General features: G+C 38.6%; 1 protein-coding gene across 1 annotated transcript; it reads right to left on the bottom strand.

The window, feature by feature from the left end:
• Window positions 1–654: 654 nt before the first annotated feature.
• Window positions 655–20299, bottom strand: TWF1 (twinfilin actin binding protein 1). The gene is made up of 9 exons (XM_032107920.1): window positions 20210–20299; window positions 16912–16989; window positions 14168–14346; window positions 12895–12990; window positions 10901–11005; window positions 6297–6422; window positions 5953–6103; window positions 5418–5539; window positions 655–3860 (listed from the first exon to the last, which is right to left on the bottom strand). Exons 1-9 carry the CDS (start codon window positions 20232–20234, stop codon window positions 3690–3692), a joined length of 1053 nt encoding a protein of 350 aa, XP_031963811.1. The 5' UTR covers window positions 20235–20299; the 3' UTR covers window positions 655–3689.
• Between the last annotated feature and the right edge of the window lie 462 nt (window positions 20300–20761).

The raw sequence follows: 20761 nt of genomic DNA, 5'->3' as shown, positions 1-20761 counted from the left end.
TACGCCTGTTCTCTTACAGCTCTGACTGTAGATAGCATTTGGCATTAAAATTATTCCCTTAAATCCTAGTTCACATCTTCAGATTTTCTTCTTTCAATTCCAAAATTGCTGCATCACAAATATTTCCCCATGGGGATGTGTTGGCAGGACAGTTAAGAGAAAAGCCAAACCAGTAAATGTTCAGCTTGAACTTTCAGGGCAACAGGAGGTCTTCAAGAAAATTATTTTCAGTTTAGATGAAAAAAAGGTTAATGGAACAACATAACTTGAGTAGTTTCATTGTAGTAGTTCATGCAGAGCAAGTAGGAACAGATAGAACTGTTAAATCACCAGTCAACTAATTCAGCATTTTAAAAGGATAGAAGAACTTTTTGAAGGGGCTTATTACTGAAAACACAAAAACCTCAAGAGAACACCCTTGAATTCTGCTATGGAGCCCTCAGTGCTGCTTACATAAAGCAATGGAAAAGTAGCTGTTTCTAACATAGTTCTTTTTCCTCTAATAGCAAGAAGCAGGAATTCTGTTTCTTCTCACTTCCCTTCTTACACCCTGCAGTCACTTTCTTCTCCCATTGGAACTGCCTGTTACACATTCTCATGTTGGAAGATAGATCTTCGTTAAAGAGACTATGAAATGATTCAGACAACACAAAGTTAAAGCATCAATCTTTATTTATAAAGTAAATTACAAAATAGACAAGGTAAACAGTTGATTTTAGCATCTGAAGGTGGCTTTTGTTGAATACATAAACACATTGATAAACAAAATTTCTGATTTACAGTGTCTATCTGAGCAACAGAGCAATTATTACCTTGATTAGTTTAACCTTTGATAGGAGTGTTTTAAAAGATAAAAATCTCCCTACCTTGCAACACAAACATTTATTAAATAATTACTTGTCCTGTTAATTAACTGTTTAATAGCTTGAGTTAACTGCAAGCAGCTGCATTGCTTTTGGGCTTTATGAAGGCCAACAACAATTTGAATGGACACTTCCAATTATTTAATGACCAGAGACAGTTAAAGGAGCAACTTTGATTAATGCCCACATTTTGTGCTGGCTCTGAACATTCATGAACAGAAGTGGAGGCAACTATGTAGATGTAAACGTGATAGATCTTACAAAAATAACAGATACTTCTTTATTGCTGTCAGGAGAATAGCTACAAGAGGCCTGGAGAGACAGCCAGCAGTGCAAGACTTCATACAGTTCTGTTTTTGGGGAAAGGTGAGGGGGAGACATGCTCAGGACATGACTGACTGCTGGCTGGGCAGGGTGTGTACATCCACATAGAATATTTTCACATAAGGTAATTTACAATGTCTGGTTTTGGCTGAACTCTAAAGCAGCTCATCATTATACAAGAGTGTTTATCATTTAACCAGCTCTCATCATCCTCCAGATTAAGTTTTCCATTTTCTATCCTCATCTACCTAGAGCAGGATTAAAAAAAAAAAAAAAAAACCAAACAAAAACCCACCAAAAAAAAAAACCCAGAAAAAAACCCCAACAACAAAACAAACATCCAACAAAACCCCCACAACATGCACACAACCATATCAGGTCAAATTGTTTAAAACATTTGGTATTAAAAAGCTGAACTTTTTACTGGCTCAAAAGAGTATAAAGATGTATGTGCACTCTTGCTATGGCTGGCACATGAGCAGGAATACCAAATTCAAACAACCCTCTAGCAGTAATTTTTAAATGCTCCACTCCTTAAAACCAAACAAAAACAAAAACTCCAAAGTAAATTAGGTATGTTGCAAATATTCTGAGTTAATCTAAAAATACATTTAATTACAGTGTACAATGAGCTGCACATACAGTAACCATATTTAAAAAACAATGACACTTTCCTGACACACAATATAGAAGAAACACTTCAAAGACCAGCTCCTTACCCTAGAGGGAGAAGCCAAGAGGCAGGAAAAGAACACAAGAGCTAAGGGCAAGCAGGAGATTAGCTGAGGATCAAGAGCTATTGAATTTGACTGATGTAGTGTGTCAAATTAAATTTAAAAAAGCTGAAGTGTCAGATTTCTGCTGTATATAAAAAAAACACAGTAAAACAAACTATTGCAACCTTCACATTATATAGTGCAATCTCAGATGTCAATAGCAAGCTAGTATTGCCAAACAAAATAATAGATAAAACAATTTTTTGTCAGGAACTGCTAGTGTCAAAACATTTTTCCCTACAAAACTAGATTAAAGTCCATCTTCCACCAGGTAAACACACGAATTCAGCTCTATAATGAGTATATCCAGCAGCTATGATAATATCCACTTAACCAAGGCTGGCAACTCCCATGTAGCTTTACAAAACCCAAACCAACAAAACTCAAAAACCACAAAGGTCACATACAAGACACTGAAAAGCAAGTCCTCACTGGGAATATAATCTATTCACCAGTATTTGCCTCATCACACAGTTTCATATATTTAAGATCATCCAATACTTGATTTCCACATCTAATTCTTCCTTAATCCATTTATTAAAATAATCTATTTTTCCTCTTCCTGTTAAACACATTACTTACAGTTCAATCAAGTTTAGACTATTGTGGCTGATTTTAGTATTTTGAAGAAGGGAAGTGAGGAGGAAAAAATTCCCCAATCCTAACTAGGTGCTTGCTGCCAGCAGTTATTCAAGACCTAGCTGAATTTAAATTACAGATGTAAGTTACTATTGAAGTTCAAACATTTAGGAAAAGTCGTTTTCAGAATACCTTGAAAGTTAAAATTGCAGTTGATACTGCAAACACACTAGGATCTCAAGGATAACTCATCATTATGAAACAAGACTATTTCAATTTTACTGAACTTACACATTTTTAGATCCAAGTGCACAGATAATTAATTATGAGATACTTTAGGCATATTTTTCTATACGAACTCATGCACTTTTAATCACCTCTTACTTGGTCATTCAGTACCATATGTAAGGCTTACGAGTGATACAGACATATGGAAAAACTATGGTGGTTTTTTGTCAGATTTCTTTAAAAGATAATTCATTAAATTAGTTATAAATTTGAGATGACCAAGCTTTTGCCTAGGAAAACATCCACCTATTCCTGAACACTTACATTAATTGAACAATAACCGATTTTAGTTTATCTTTTCCATTACAAGAAAAAAAAAAGAACAAAACCAAACAAAACAACAACAAAATTCAACAATGCGTCCTGTCAAAATCCAAAGACAACCTTCTATTTTACTATTGTCCATAAGTGCTACAAAGAAAAATAAAGTTTGAGTTGGGACAATGCTATGTAGTCCTTCATCTCTTCTCCCGTGGAAAGTCTTAGAGGTTTAATAGGCTATGCATAACAATACAGCTGTGACTTACCCACAGAATACATGGGCTTCATAGTCTTATGTCTGCAAAGTTTATGATCACACGTACAGCTATTAAATAATGGATTCTAAATTAAAATAAAGGGGTACTAGCTTAGTTTTTCTCTTCTAGCTTTAAAATAATTGTCTCTTCTCTGTGTCATATAACATGGTCAACAAATATAATCATGTAACAATATAAAAACTGTTGAGGTCAGAAAAGAGAAGAGTAAAAAGAGCTTTTTTTTTTTATCCCTAGCATCTATGAATGGAATGATTTTAGTTCATTACCAAAAGCCAGTATTTAATTTCTTACTCCAATAGTTTGACAAACACAAACAGTTTCTAATCACTAGGTGTTTCAGTCTCTGCTGGACCTCTAATCAGTCTTCGTATTCCCCTCTTCCCCGCAGGACCTTTTGGTTTAGCAAAACTCTGTTTGTAAGCGTGTTGTTTTGGATGTACTTCTTCATAAAGAAAATCAGCAGTTAACTCGTCACCATTATCTATTTCAATCTGGCAGAAAAAACCATCATACTCATATTGAAGTCAAAAACATTTAGAAACTTTGCTGAAACTCAATAGTATATTAAAACCATATGGTGCAATAATGTTCAAAGTCCAGCATGAAAAGTTCTCCAACTTGTGCCTAATGCCCTGAGAAATCTTAGATCGTTTTTCTGAGAATCCCATATATTCTTACCAGTATTAAGTGTGACTTAATTATTTTCCTGAAATGTAAGCACAACTAAACAGTACGTATACCAAGGAATTTTTTTTGTCCCAAGCTTTAGCACAGTGTATCTGTTAATACTAACTAGGAGAACACATTCCATGTGAAACTAGTGCTTCTCTACTCATTTCAAGTATTTACACATTTTAAGAATCAAAATTGTTCACTATAGCATGCTTTAAACACTAACTGTATAAGCAATGTGCATACATATTGTTGTCTCTTGAGAAAGAGGGGGAGGAGTATAAACTAGCTTGTATTATTAGCTGGCTACTGCCACTCAGAAAGTATTCAAGTGTTTAGCAAGGAAAAGCTAAAATAAGTTTAATGAACAAAACGGAGGGGAGTGGCTTAGTTTTCAAAATCTAGATATATGAAACTGAATAGAAAGAAAATAGTGTTCTCTAGCCAAACTCCACTGTTTTAAATTGCAGGAATTTAGAATTCAGAGAAATGCTATGGCCTTGCTCTGCTGAGCATTCAGCACTTCATGCCCTGCCAACCATAACACTTGACAGACTTGCCAGCCCCAGCTTTGCTGTTACAAGTACATGCTTCAGAAATTTTTGTCTACAGGAATTTTCAGGAGTCACATAGTGCATTTATTTTGTTATAGAAAGGCAATTTCAGAAAAATAATTACATACAAAAACACATAGCAAAAATCTACTTGATTCATGTCATCTCAGTAAAAATGTATTAGTATTAGCTCTGCTATTTTTAAGGTAAACAATCTCCACAGAAACTAAGCTTCCACAAAAGTGTTAAAAAAGTAACCGTAGGTCACAAGTGGACCATTTCTGTGGTCTCTGCTCGGGAGGTGAGAAGCAACTTTTTGCATCACAGTAAAATCTATACAGTGTGAAAATATTAGGTTACTTGCAAATCCTTGTTTGCCCCATCAAGGACTCCTAAGATAGCAGTTCTAATTTCCAGAACTACAGCTCAAAATTATTTTGAAAATCCCTACATAACTTTGGCTTTAAAGAAATTAAGTGTTTAACAACAGTAATGTGTTGTGGTCCAAAATATGACACAACTTTGAGTAAGAAATCATTAAGTTAATTCTATAAAGTCCTTCAAAGCACTCTCAAATACTTCCTTGACGCACAAGGATATATTTGTACAAGATAAAAGTGTTGAAATTTTGAAATAGAGTAAAACTTCCATGACTTAACTTTGTATCTGTAGCTACATCAACCATTATTTCCTCTTGAGGACAAACTAAGTTGCACCACACTTTTCATTCTTTAGATGAAGTGGTGACAGAGACAGTCATAGTTTTTCATTAAGAAGGCAAGAGAGCGATGGAGAAAATACCCATACACCCAGTGCACTTACCTTTCTAACTATCTGCATCCACAGCTGTGTTTCTACAATTTCTAACAGTGGACTTTTGCAACTGGAGTAGAGCATTCGTTCTCGTATACTACAGGTATACCCTGGCATAGAGTAGATGAAAACTGCAGGAAAAGAAAACAACATAAATCAGACCATAAATACCCTCCATCAAAAGCTGCATCATAAAATCATTTAAAGCAGAGAGGCATTGGAAATCAACTATGCAATCTGAAAGCGAAAAATGTAGTGCCATTCTGGAGCTTTTTTACTTCAGCGAGTGTTTCATTTCAAACAGGAGATAAGAGAACGGCTGGTATCTGTATGTTTTCACATTTATGGGTGTTCATAATCAAGAGGGATAGCTCACTACTTTCCAAACATAAGGGCTCTTCTTCACAAGTTCACAGTTTCACAACAAAATGACCCTGAAGTTTATGATCATGCTGATCATAAACACATCTTTCTCTCTGCCTCAAAATTCCTAAGGAATTTGAAACAAGCCAGTTAAGTTCCATGTAGAGAAATTTTATCATACTTATGGATTCCAAATAGTCTCCTTCGTATGTGTGCTTATACAGGAAAAAGTGGTAACGCGCAGCATCCTTTGGAACTCTTTTTGGCAAGTCCTTAAGTTCAGTATCAAGTGTGTTGGCCAAAATAATAGTTTCATTTTTCATATCGATTTGCTGTAAACAAAGCAAACATGAAGTTAATACACAAAAAGCAAACCAGAGAACATGACAGGATGGAAAAATGTTTTAATTAATCTAATTCAAAATGGTAATTTATCAGCATACTGTATCAACACACATTGTTTAGTAAGTGGGTAATCTATTTTACACTCATTATTGAAAAATAGTTAAAATATTTTATACTTGCCAGTTGTACATAATTGAGTTTCTTATTTTTCAATTTCTCCAGAGCCTGAATAGCTTCTTTAGCAATGGGGAATGCTACTCCTTGCAGTGTTTGATGCTTGGTATCTACACCAACATCTGCCTGTACCTGGAACACAAGTCAGCTGAGATGTTAACAGAAACCTCTGCAAGCATTCATGTGGTTTTATACAGTGACTGACAATGCATTCCATATGGTTACACACAGAGTTAGCAGCAGCTGTTCCAAGAATAAACCACACCAAGAAATCATCCCCATACACAAAAGATCTGCATTTTTTAATTTACAGGTCATGTTTGTTTGCTAGCCTGAAAAGTTTCGTATCTCTGAAACAGGTCTGCTTAGCAGAGCAACCAAATCATCAGATGGAAAACTGGTTCAATTGTCAGTGAAGAATTTTTAAGTTAAAATCTGGTATAGAGGCACAATAATTCAGGAAAAAAAAAAAAATCTTGATTTTCATATACTGTGTTACACTTTTGAACTGACAATATTGCTTATAAACTTTGTTATAGCTTGAGAAATCTTAGATCAAAACAGAGAAGTGATTTCTAGGGAGTCAAAATTTTTGAAGGAAGAGAGAAATTATGAGACAATCCAATCTTCTCGAAGGAAAAGTAAAGCTACTACTCTCCCTCCTGCTTCAACACACTCCCTCAACAAGTCTATACCAAAACCAAAGCAAACAAAAGAAACATACAAAATCCTAATTTCTTACTTCTAGGAGGTCTAACACAAAGTAAAAAAAAAAAAAAAAAAAAATCCAGGACAAGCCAGACAGTTGTTCATAGTCCAGTTATATTATTTCTCTCAAATTACTCGAGAGAAAAGACAGTTATTTTAAAGCTGTTTTTCAAGAATTTATGTTTATCTTAATATTCATTCAGTTCCTCTTAAAATGTGCTCTGACCTCCAGTCTTCTTCAGTCTTAGTTTATTGTGTAAGTACTAGCTTTTGAGTATATTCACTTCCTTTTATAGTTTCACAATTACATTTAATATTGGTTATGAAGCTGCAAAAGTCAAAAAAGTATACCAAATGGAAAGTGTGGGCCTTAGATCTACCACCTAAAAGATGTGTAGCTTTATTAAAAAGAGATGCTAACAAAATATGAAACAAACTGATAAAAAAAATAAAAACAATCATACTTCTGGCAAGACTAAGTTATACTTCACATTTTAAAGAACAGCTTGTCAGCAACAACTAAAGAGGAAAAGAAAGCAGGCGGAGAGCTTACTTTGTACAAAGATCGATAACTTTATGAATGAGGTTATAGAAAAAAATGTTTTGCAAAATATATATCTCCATAAAAGCCAGATTGACAAATGTAAAATAGGCATCACAAAAATAATAAACATAATGTAATATCATACTCTAGAAACCATATTAAAATACAGGTAGAAAATAAATACTCCAAACTAAAAACAAGCTGTCAAGTGTGGAGATAGACAAGGGAAGAGAGTAAACCAGCATAACTCCAGACATAAGAAAATGAACAGAACCACCTAAGTCACTTAAGAATATATAAGCTCACTCCACTAAGATGTAGTTAGTAATGGCTGCTGGGTACTGGATAAAATGGCAGATGAAATTTCCTGTGAATAAATGTAAAGGTATGCAGGAGGAAAAAAAAAAACCTCTTCTTTGTTTGTATGGTGATGGGCCTGAGCTAGCTACTACCATTCTGGAGCAAGACGTCGCAGGTCATTCTGACTAGGTCTGAAAATAACCCCCAGCAAATGAAAAAACCCTCGAACACTCCCCACCCACAAATGAAATGTTATAAATTGTTAGAAAAAAGAGTAGAGAACAGAACACATTATTACGCACTGTAGATATCAGTAACATGCCTGCATCTTGAATACCACATGCAGATCTGGCTTCCCCATCCCTCCATTTCATAAATTATATAGCAGAACTGGAAAAACTGCAGAGAAAAGCAAAAGGATCAGAAGTATGGAGTGCATTGTTTAGGAGGAAGAACTACCCAGGTTAGGACTCTTCAGCCTGGAAGAGAAAACTGATAAGGAATACAACAGAGGTCCATCGATAGAGAATCATGGGACAGTTGGGGTTAGAAGGGTCCTCTAAAGGTGATCTAGTCCAACACTCCCTGCAGTAAGCAGCAACATCTTCAAATAGATCACGCTGCTCAGACTCCCATCCAACCTGATTTTGAATGTTTCCAAGGATGGGGCATCCACCACCTCTCTCAGCAACCTCATCACACTCATCATAAAACAAATTCTTGCTCATATCTAATCTGAACCTACCCTGTTTTAGTTTAAAACCATTCCCCCTTGTTCTATTGCAACAGGTCCTGCTAAAAAATCTGTCTCAGTATTTTTTATAAGCCCCCTTTAAGTACTGAAAGGCCACTAAGATTTCCCTGAAGCCTTCTCTTCTCCAGGCTGAACAACCCCAACTCTCCCAGCCTTTTCTCACAGGGAATATGTTCCAGCCCTATGATCATTTTTGTGGCCCTCTTCTGGACCTGCTCTAGCTGGTCCATGTCTTTCCAGTGCTGAATACCCCAGAGCTGGATGCAGAGTTCCAGGTGGAATCTCACCAGAGGGAGAGAGAATCACCTCTCCTTACCTGCTGGCCACACTGCTTTTGATGCAGCCCAGGATATGGTTGGCATTCTGGGATACAAAGGACTTTATTTAAGGGGAGGGGGAAACTGAGGATTGATTTAATGACTCTTCTTTGCCTTCACCACACTCTCCATAGGGGCATCAGAATAAACTAGAGATTTTAGAGAGCAGTCAGTGGTTCTTTGGATAGTATTTTGTCAAGATGTAGAATATGCTGCCACAGGACCTGTGGCCAACAAAAACCTTTCTGTGGATTTATAGAAATGACAAGGCTAGATGATGGATGAAAAACCCATTAAGAAGAGTTATATAGTAAGATGTCATCTTTTGTGCAGGAAGATCCCTACCTGAAAAAGTTGAGACAACAGAAGAGCATTCAAGGTCATTATGGCCTTATTGCCCTGTTCCTACATCCTTCCTAGACTTCTGCTGTTCTCTCAAGGACTTGACAACAGACTAGGTGATCCTTTGATTTGGCGCAGTAAAATATTTCTTAGGGTAATTATGAAAGAATATACATATGGAAAACTTTTTCAAATCAGAAAGCTTTTTGTTTTTTAAGTTTAATTACATGCTTTGTAATGGTAGAAACAATGAAGAGAAAAATGACGTAAGTTAATGTATTGTGAGATGTTTCAAACAAAGCCAAAATGGCAGCAATGTACAATTTATGTGTCCCTGAAAAGCACAGGTATTGCTGCTGAAATTTCATACCACATAAAGACTTAGTCTGCATGAATCAGCTGCTGAACACATTGTATGTAGTACATACACTAATACCAGAAGTGATCACTGATCCCACAGAAGTTTTACATTCATTATTGGTTTTTTTTAAAAGCTGATGAGGTAAAATGCAGTATTTAAAGACAGTGAATGTATTTCTGCATTGAATTGTTAAAATCAGGCATGAAAACTAACAAAAGACACCACTGGGGAAAAAAAAGTCAATAAACAACAAAGTTGCAGCAAAAGAACAGTAAAGTGAACACATAAGTGAAGATACACAGCTGTATTTAACACAATGGCTGCCTGGTATCCACCTGCAGAAATAAATCATACTTCAAACATGCACCACAGCTCTAATATACAAGTCTAAAGAACAAATAAGTTCAGCACATGACCTATTTTAATATACATCTGACACAAACAGTGTTCAAATGATGGAAAAAGGTGATAAAAAGTATCCTCTGAAACTTTTCAGTCACTAGCTAGCTGGCAATCATCAATTTTTTTGGTTAAAGGCATTTGTTAGAGATTTTTCTAAAGTGTTTGTAGCATAAGCAAATCAGTCTCTTGAAGAGATTAGCTATTTGGTTTGGATTTCTATTTTATTTTTATTGGAATCCTCTTCACTTCATCTCAGTTTTAAAGACAAGTGCACTGGTACTGGAACTACGTGCCTTTCCTTTAAGAATAAGGCTGCTGAAATACTCCTGGCAATCATTCACTGCAATAACTGCTATTCTGTGTTTTCTCTACAACTTCTGCCACCATGGGAAATGCATGGGGGCAATCACATTTAGACAATGACTGAGGTTGGAAGACATCTCCCATAGGTCACCTTGTCCAACCACACTGTTCAATCAGGGCCACCTAGAGCCAGCTGCCCAGTTCTCTGTCCAAACAGCTTTTGAGTATTCCCAGGATGGAGACTCTCTAACCTCCCTGGGCAACCTGCGCCAGTGCCTGGTCACCCTTCAAAGAGAAGGGCATCCAGTGATACTAAAAGCTGAAGTTGCAACAATGAAGCTCTGCAGTTGCCAGGTCTCTGATTTAGACACAAGGCCTTTCAAACACAGTTAGATCATTCAAGCCGCTTCAACTCCAGCCATCACCATCCTGCAGTTTCCACCCTTTGAGAAGTACATTTATATGCTCACCCACCCACACTTTCTGAAACTTTCCATTTTCTGTTCTGCCTTTTTTACCCTACAATACATTTGGAACTCTGCACCATTTCCCATACATGCTTGAAGACATTTTAGGTACCTCGTTAATCTTAATTTGTCGAAGTTCCTCTTCTGCTGCAGTCAAAGGTGCAGGGGAGGATTGTGATATCAAATATTTTTTATATCCATTCAGTGAAACATCATCCTGAAAGCACAATATCAATATTTATCAGGGTTTTTTTAGAATATAACTTTTCTTCAAAGATTTTCTAAGGAGCATTGCAAAAAGTAGTTGTCTTCCATAGAATTATGGTCATTTTATTTGACTATTCCAATATTCCATTATGTCTTGTTTCAGAAGCCCAGAGGTATCAAGGTTAATACATGTGAATTAGAAGGTGGGACCATAATAGGATTCCACCAGAATAACAGAGATGGTTGCAACTAAACCCTCCTTAGGTTTAACAAAATAAAGACAAAGTAACCCGCTGGATGTTGATGATCAAGGTCCTGAGGGAGATCAGCGACTTGAACACCATGAAGAAGCTGTGGTTTTTCACATGGATGAACATTAAAGGCCAGCTACAATTAAGAAGTTTATAAAGACACAGAAACCAACAATTTAGAGATATATAAGCTGTAATATAATGAGCCAGGAAAAAGTGAGGTATATCAATGCCTTCCTCCATGTGCCCCAGGCCCATTCTGAAACAACAGTAAGACATGTAATGCTCCTTCCTTAAAACTGAGCCAGAAGCTCAGGCTTGTAGGACTAGACACAAACTCCACATATTGCATAGACTGCTAATGGTTTGGTGCAAGCGGCAGCAGAGATTGGCTGATTGAACAGACAAGAAAAAAGTAACAGGACCGCTACCAGTAAACCCTCTTAGCAACTCAGTTATCTACTTCCCTAGAATACAGCCTCTCTAGAGAAGTTTGTTTACATGTTTGTTAGGATAATGAAACCTCCACGACAGGTTAATGCTGAATATAATGAATTAATTACTCAGTAAGCAACAAAATTGTTAGCCTCATGTCCACCACAACAGCCCATTTCTCTTTCACAGCTTTTTTCCCCACTACAATATCCTCTATTCTTCCCCAAACCTCCAACTCCTTCCATTCCTTCAGCATCAGCTGCCTGTGTCAATAGCAGCAGTGCTTTAGTTCAGATTTGTTCAGATGAACTGATTAACAGGTCAAAGAGAAAATAACTGCTGCAGTCTTTGCTGAAAGAGGAACAGAGGAATTTATAATGTAAGCCTCTAAGTAATCATCAGTTTTCATGAAAGTTATAGCAATTCTTTATCTCTGAGAAGTCTAATTTGTATTTCTTTTAAAACTGGCAACAGATTAAAAAGACTGATGTCTGCCTTACAAACAGGCAGGCATCATAACCATGTAAGGTTTATTTCTCACAGAAACTAAGATAACAAAATAGTCCCATATTTCCCTTAAAGCCTTTTCAACATCCCTTAGACACTCGCTAGATTTCATACATGCACCTTCCAATTACCTTACCATAAGTGACCAACTATTAATATTTTCTTCGAACACATCAGTAGCTACAAAAATTCTGTTTTCCTAAGTTAAAAAGTTGACAGCAATGCACATGAGTTATATTTTATGGTCAAATTCTAAAGAACTGACAACTTCATATCCTTAGTTCAAAAGAAAACCATTTGTTTTCAGGTGTTAATGGCTTACAGATCACTGATCCACTTCTGATTCAGACCCATACATCCAAAATGATTTTTGTATACTGTTGGCCTGGAAATTAATGTTGCCACTTTTAGAGGACTCATGCTCATGCAGTGAGATTAAGAGATATACCTATTATTCTCAGGTTATTTAGTTTTCATAACCATTTGAAGCAAAGACTTCTAAGGATTTAGCCTGAAGATGTTAACTACACTTAGTAACTTGTTCAAAGGAGCTTAAATACACTTTAATACTGGAATAATACATGTAGTTTTTAACTCTTTTCCTTAATCCAAAAAGGTCATAAACAATCAACATTCATACCAATAACATCGGCTACTTTATTCAGTATTTAAAGTCGCTGTCCTGACTTTAACAAGAAAAACATACCTGTACTGTTCCAAATACTTCATCCTTAATATGGCCACCTCCAAATTCTTTCTTAAGCGTTGCTCGGGTTGCTGCATACAACATTTTTTGACGAACCTAGCATACAATAAGAGTGGTTTTTTTGGTTTGGTTCCTTTTTTCAATTTTGCTGTACACAGAGAATCTAGCATGTTGGTATACCAAGTCCATTAACAAACATCTTTCTTGAACAAGTATTTTAAGTGTTGAAACTGCACTATAAACTTGTAGAGCTCTGGATCATGATACTTACTCATGCTATTAAACTCACAAGGTCATGATACTATATATTATTATCGAAGTAGTTGCAAAACTGAATTGCAGCCTTAGTTGGAGTATGAGCTTTTTTTTAAAATGGGAAAAAATCGACATAATCTTTACTAATTTTAAATAGGAAAAAACCACAATTGTTTGAATCTTTTGTCATCTGGTCTGTGTACTAATTGATACAACAGACAGCAAAAGAGCAGACTGGAAACAGCTCATTATTACCTTTGATTTGATAGTGACTCCAGATAGTTATGGTTCAACTACAAAGTGGAAAAATTAGGTTTGCTCCCTCTTAACCTGTGTCTAACAGTCACTTACTCCTGTCTCAGCAGTCCCACCTTCCCTCCTTATCTCACCATCATGCTATCCTCTCCACAATACTTCACCATTTCCACATAATCGTTTCTATGCACTCCAACTTTTGGTGTCTTACTATTTCCTAATTGCTAGTGAAAGCAGTAGGAATATTGGAACACCTTTGCTTTCTGTCTTCCCTCATCTCACATTCCCAGAACCTGTACACAGTACCCCAGTTTCTCCTAGAAATCCTTAACTCTAACCTCAGTTCTCTTCCATGCTCTCAAACTACCAAGAAGCAGCCAGCAAGCCAAACAGAATAAACAGCTTGAGCTCACACTATAATCCTTCTCTATGTGAGCACCCATTAAGATTTCTGTCCTTTACTCTTCCATGAATTTTTATCAAGTACTGACAGTAAGACAGACAAACAGGGCAAAAAAACCCCTGTATTGTGTCTGCCAGTCAGGCTAAAAATACATTGGATCAGCTGTATTCCATCTAGACCTACTGATTTGCTCTTCAGTCATCTTGAAGAAACATTTTCCTAGTTTTCTTCTGGGAATGTAGGGGGAGGTTGGGGAATGCTTCATTCCTCAAATCCTTCTCCTTCATATCTTGGATTCAGATCAAATGGTACTGTTGAAAAATCATGAACAGCATGAAGCCTCTGATGACTATTACTTACAGGAGAGTGATCAGGTGACCATGCAATGAAGATCCATTCATATCCTTGAGCATTCTGAGAATCTAATCTGTATAATATATAACATGGTTGCTTGTCTTCAAGAAGGGGAAGGACAAAGGAATCATAATCCTTTTCCCATGATCCAACTGGCCGTCTAGAGGATCCCACAACAAGCTGCTCTGTAACCAATAACCAAAGCTACAGGTTAGCAACAACACAGTCAATACTATCTGTCAAAATTAATAATTACAATAAGAAGTTAACTGGACACTTAATCTTTCATTATTGTGCCCAGAAGAATGGAAGACAAGAACACTAAGTCTAAAAGTGAGTGAATTCCTACAAAAGCTGTGCATGTTCAAACTCTAACTTACTTTAACCCAAATACTGATAGTTGAGAAGTAATGTGCTGGTTGTCATCAAGTTCTTTGATCTGAAGTGATAGCACTGATGTTAGTTTCTCTAGCATAACATACACAGAAGAGAAGTAAGAACTGTCTTCTACCAGTTAGTTTATTTTTAAATTTGGAATACTTAGGTATAAATGAGATAAGAGTAAGCTTTCAAATTTTAGAATTATAATTACTGATGCTCTTGCTATAATGTATTAGTGTTTGTACTCATTGTAAGGCATCAATAACCCAGTTATACAGTGAAAAGAGTTTGGAATAAATATGCTTGCACTAATCACTAACTTGACTATGTAAGTAGATAAACCTCTTTCTAATAGAGCTCCACAGCTATGGTCTCTTTAAATGACTGAAGTTGTTTATTCCGTATAATTGGCTTAAGTCTGTATAGAGTACTTCAATGGTATTTAATTATGTGAACAGCTGTAGCAACAAGATTTTTCTCTTATTTATATATCACATCTCAGCTTCCAAAGGAAAGTATTAGTATACTGTCTCACAAAACAGTGAGTTACCAGTTTCCCGAGAAATACCAGCCCCCACAAGTGGAATAGAAAAATCTTGTTTAAATGGGGTCCTGCAACAGTTTGAAGACCATCCTAGTAGCTAGTATACAAACCACGTTTTGAGAGTCTAGCACTTAATTTATAAAACTTCAGACAAAAGTACAACAGCACACAAATGCCTCTACAGCAAAACTTCAAGCAAAGCACTCCACCACAGTAACTCACAGAACATGAACAGCTCAGGGCAAGGGTGTTTGGCCCTTCTTTGAATTAGATGCAAAGTACCTGAAGTACCTGAAGTTGTACACCTAAACCAAGAGCATTTAAAATGTACCTGCCAATTCTGAACTCTAGATGGATTTATACTCACTTGGCTTTAGGATACAGCCAGAGGAACTTTATGCCCAGCAGCAAATCTCTTCTCTTATTAACTCAGATTAGCAAAACTTGATTTGAATCTTATCTGTTGGCTATTATCTGTTACTAAAAGATCCTGACGACAGATGAGGCAACTGCCCTTCTTCCAGTACTCTGAAGTGCTGTGGGAGTTTTAGAGGTTTCTTTCTGAACTGCAGAAAATCGTATCAAACGCTGGATTCTGCTTCTTACAGAGGTGAAATGCATATGTCTGTATGTTTATCTCTATATATGTGTATACACATGTATACATACACACGAAAATGAAAAATAGGGAAAGTCTTCCATTTGTATCTTATTTCTAGGTTTCATTTCATATTATAAGGTAGCATATACACAAAAGTATATTGTTTTGCCTTGCTTAATGGGAAAAAAGCCCCAAAACAATGGTATGTCAGCATTTACCTTGTGCTACTGAGACTATCACAAAGTCCTGCCCGTAAACTTACTATTGCCACTGCCTTAAAGAAAGCTATATTAAAATATCAGAAGACCTTCTAAGAAAAGCAAACACAAAGAAGGTAACAGTAACCTAAAAATAAAAGTGTGTATGCATGTACATGTACCTTTTTCCAGCTAACAGATTTTTAATGTACTGTAAATTAATGAAGTCTAGAACAAACCACTTGAAAGTGGACAACTGACATACTTGAAAAGATAGACTAAACTAGGAAATACCATCTACAACCAACCAACACTGCTATTAAAGAAAATAAAAGTAATTAAATATACTATCTTTCAATGTTTGCAGCCTATATTCCTGACCAAGAAGTTCAAAGATCAAACCCAAGTTCTGACAGAAATTATGCAATTTTTCTATTTATACATATATGTTGAGGTTTAAGAAACAGTTTTAACTTTGAAAGTTTAAATGAAGTTACAGATTTATAAAGGTATTTTCTATGTAGCCAAATTACTATCTAAACATCTACTTTAGCAGGACTTTCTACATGCAGTACTTTTATACTAATATATCCAGGAAAAAGGCAGATGAAATTTACAGTTCTACATCTAAGGTGATTAGTTGTTGTGTAAGACTAGCTCTCTGTCTAATGAAAGTAACCAGAGTGTCCAAGCACTACACAGGTGTGGAAATTTTCATTCCCTCTACTCTTTCTTTAGTAAGAGATAAGAATAAGCTTATTTATGTTATACATATTAAATACACAGCAGTTCTTGGTAAAATATGAAATTACAATTGGGAGAAAAATTCAAATGCAAAAATACAGTAGCATTGTGGTGAAAAAGCTTAGGATCACCAAAATTTAAATTTTACCTTCTGTATATGAAAAACCTTAGTAACATTAAGTTTGGCAGAGTTCTGTTTTTTAAACAATTGCACATGTAGGTCATCAAAGCAACTAGGAAAATATCTAAAAGAACCAGAAAAAAAGAATAAAATTTGACTAACCATTGTCAATGACTATTTTTAAAAGTCTGTATTGTCCATTTCTGGCTCCAACAAAGATGTCTTTAACGCTTCCACTAGCTGAAAAAGAGAAAATAAAAGCAATCAAATTAACACATTTCACTTCCCTAGGACAAAGAATATTCATGAGGGTAAGAACAACACTGGAAAAACTTACAACTGGCCCTTTGCTACAAAGTTGGACTGAAAAACAAATACAGGAGTGATGCTCCTGCTATGCTGCATACTGTTCCAGCCACCAGCATGCCACAGAAAGATGAAAGGCAACATTACAAAACAGCCCTGCTTTCTAGCATAGCAAATGATTTTCAACATTGTGAAAACTAAAGGTGACATCATATCATCAGTCTCAGGTTTCAGAGTTAACACAGCAACACAATAAAAATATGACACATCTCAAATTACAACAGCTTCATGAAGTCTGCAGGCTTAGTACAAACTTTCAGAGAGAAAGTTTATGCCTGCCAGGAAAATGTTAGAGCTTGTCTGGCAAAAGTGATGGTCTTTTCTGAGAACACCTCTCTGCAGAGTACCAGTGAAAGCTGCCACTCATTGCTCATCTTTAATACGACCTTATCTCCTTCTGTGGTTGATGACACTGTTTAAGCCCCAACCTATTGTAACAGGATGGCTTTATAGTGAATTTACAAAGTAACTAAAATATTTTTACATGTTTGTAAATCACACTGACACTATACCACCAACATGGCAGAGTCACTTCCCTAAGCACACTGAAGAACTGTGCTCGATTCGCGTGAAGACCATTCTTACCTCAACTGCTTCGCTAAATAATCCAAGTGCAAATCAGTTTAATTATACCAGACACAGAGGGTTGTAAGGATTTACTGAAGAACATTTATTGCAAGCTGGTCCTTTAAGTAATCCCATAGCATAGAGCATAGTGCCAGCAAAACCAACGTCAAACCAGGAAACAAATAAAATCGATTGTTTACAGTCAGGTGGAGGCCAAGTGAACAGATGGTATCCAGCAACATTACTGCCCATACTCAAAACATTTTACATTTATGTTCATCCAAGTGGTGCCAGGCCCATCCTGAGAGTCCAAAACAGCATGTTAAATGAACACATTAAGCAAACTGAACTGCATTGGGTCACCAGTTCAATCCCAGTTTCATCCCGGTTGTCATCTTCCCACTAACCAGTACAGATCCTCACAGCAATTTGCTGCCAGCTTTTCATCTGTGCTGGTCTTCACCATTCCATAGAGCAACCAAACATCGTGCCATTTTCTAGACTTTTTGTTCCCCCAGAAAATTCTTTGTCCTCTTCTTGTCTATTATCCTTCTTTCCTTATTCTCTCCTTTCAACCCCACACACCAAAACAAGACCAGAATACAGCAGTCCCTACACCAATTCCAGAACTGTGACAGGTCCTGAAAAAATATTTTGAGACACTTGTGAAACCAGCTCACCATCAAGTGATCTATGGGGTTTTATCCTTTTAACCGTTTATAAATTCACAACAATATTATTTTCTGTTTAAACTTTCTGCATAGTAGAGGGCCACAGAATCAAAATTTGGGCGTATTTCAAGAATATTTTACAGGAAATATTATTTTAAAATTATTTAGAAGACTGTGGAGCCATTCAACTGTATCTTCTCACAGTTAATGCATTCTGTGACTTGCTATGGTATTTATCTGCACTGGCCTGTTTAAAAAGTCCAGTCCTTTTAGCAACTGCCTGGTACATATCACTGTGCCCATGACTTCATTTCTGTTTCCAGAAAAAAGCAGCCCATGCTGCCAAATCTTGTAATTGTTTATGAGTGACAGTAGCCTGTTTGTAGCTAAAGCCAGCAATGGCACAAGCAGAGCTATTCCTCTTCCAAATTGCAGAAACTGATGCTTTGCTGCAAACAGGAGTCCTGATTAGTGCCTGCTGAGGCAGGTTCCCAAAGGAAAGCTACCGAGTTTGTTCTCTACAGCTGTCCTCAGAGGACAAATGATTCTCAGACACGAAGAAGAGCAGCAGAAGAGGCTTAGCCACTCTTTTGCTTACAATAAGCAACAGAGTATTCTTCTGCTCCTCCCTCCAGCATTGCCAGGAGAACAAGGGATTAAGAGTTACTAACAGGTTTCCCCAGACAGGAGAAAAAAAAAAAAAAAAAAAAAAAAAAAAAAAAAAAAAAAAAAAAAAAAAAAAAAGCTATTCCAGGTACACCCCTAGCCTGAGAACGATTGAAGAATTTAAAACAAGAAGCTGCAAAAAAGACCAAAGATTGGCATGCAAAAGAAGAAAAAGAAGAGATGGAAAAGGGTGCAGACCACATGCAGCAAATGGACAAAAAAGGGCATAGAAGAGCAGCTAAGGGCTGCAGTGGCTGGGACAAAAGTCACCTTCAACAATAAATACCGGAGTGCAGGCAAAGTACATGGTACTAGTCACCGAACACGCAGATTGCAGAAATCCGGACAGTAAAACCCGACCCCTCCATAATCCTGCTGTATAATCCCTGCTAAGCAATTCTGTGATTCACGGGAACGCGTTAATACTGCGAAACAATACGCCGTCTTCTTCTAATTGCTCCTCGCACCCTCCAAGGCCTGGAAACACGGGGAAAAAAGGTTCCCACATACTTTTTCCCCTTGTGGCCCCCAGTGATGGGCTTTATAGTGGACTCTCTGCCAGGGCTCCCGCTTCAAGGCAGCCGGCAGCGACCCTCGGCATTTCCCGTGCTGTCCAACCCATCCCAAACTCGCTGCGGCGACCCCGAGCAGGAGACAGCCCCCGGCTCGACGGTCACTCGGCCACCGCAGGAGAACCTGCACTGGAGGAGTTACCTTAGCCCAGGCGGGCCCTCCCCGCCATTCATGGGGCTCTGCACTGAACACTTTCCTCGGGCGGGCTCCCTGCCTCTCCGGGGCGGACAGGCGCGGTTCGCCGGGCGGATAAACCCTACAGGCTTCGCCTGACCGGGAACGGAGCTCTGGCTTCGACCCCGAGTGGCGGTGCCCGCCGGGGACGAAACCAGCAGCAGTTCCCCCGCTCGCTCGCCCCCCCGCCAGCCCGCGGCGCAAAGGATGGGCTCCTTCGGCGGCAAACAAAGAGCACAGTAGTGGGAAAAATCCCGCCGGGACCGGCCCGCTAACCGCCCGCCACGGCCGCCTGCCCCCGCGCCGCGCCGCGCCCCGACCCGCGGGCAGAGGCGCTCCGCCCGCCTCCCGCCCGGCTGCAGGGCCACAGGGCAGACGGGGCCGGCTGTCATGAGGAGCAGTGGGCACCGCGGAGCGGAGGTGCGGGGGAGCCGCGCGGGTACCTTGGATGCCGGTCTGGTGGGACATGTCGCACCGCGCCCAGGCACCGCCGCCGCCGCCTCCCCGCCCGCCCGGCCGGCCCAGCCCGGCCCGGCCCGGCCGCGCGCACGTGACGCGCCGCCGCCACTCAGCGGCCGCGAGGGAGCACGGCGCCTTCCGGGCCCCGCCGGCCGGGCCGGGCCGGGGGCTGCGGGCAGCGGCCGCCCCTGCCTCGGCACCGCCCTGCCCCGCGCCCCCTGCGCCTCCGAGCGGGGCTTCCGAGCGGGGGCGAGGCGTAGCTCTCTGCTCTACCTTCCCTTTGCTCTCCCTCTCCTCGCCTTTCTGTCGCCTCCTTCACCTGCTGTCCCAGAGCCTGCAGCGCGACCCGCCGCGGGCACCGCCGGCCGAAAGCCTGCGGTCATCCTGCCTGGCAGGAAGGGACATGTGCCCCCCGGCCTTGGTTGCTTTTTAACTGAAGTACTGAAAAACAACTGGGGTGAATTTAGTTGATCTGTAGAAGTCCGTGGTGGAGACATGTCGCTCTTGATTGGGGCAGCACATCAGGTGTGTGTGAC

The sequence above is a fragment of the Corvus moneduloides genome, chromosome 4, assembly GCF_009650955.1.
Source record: "Corvus moneduloides isolate bCorMon1 chromosome 4, bCorMon1.pri, whole genome shotgun sequence".
In the NCBI taxonomy this organism is placed as follows: Eukaryota; Metazoa; Chordata; class Aves; order Passeriformes; family Corvidae; genus Corvus; species Corvus moneduloides.
Note: the sequence above shows the minus strand (reverse complement) of the source record. Positions and strands in the feature narration are given on the sequence as shown.

What these genes read in the sequence shown, in the direction of transcription:
- TWF1 (XM_032107920.1), bottom strand. Translation starts at nt 20,234, where the DNA reads ATGTCCCACCAGACCGGCATCCAAG. An exon ending in AAAAATAGTCATTGACAATG is followed by an intron (nt 14,347 to 16,911) that starts GTTAGTCAAATT and finishes TATTGGTTACAG; the next exon opens with AGCAGCTTGTTGTGGGATCC. An exon ending in AACTCAATTATGTACAACTG is followed by an intron (nt 6,104 to 6,296) that starts GCAAGTATAAAA and finishes CTTTGTTTACAG; the next exon opens with CAAATCGATATGAAAAATGA.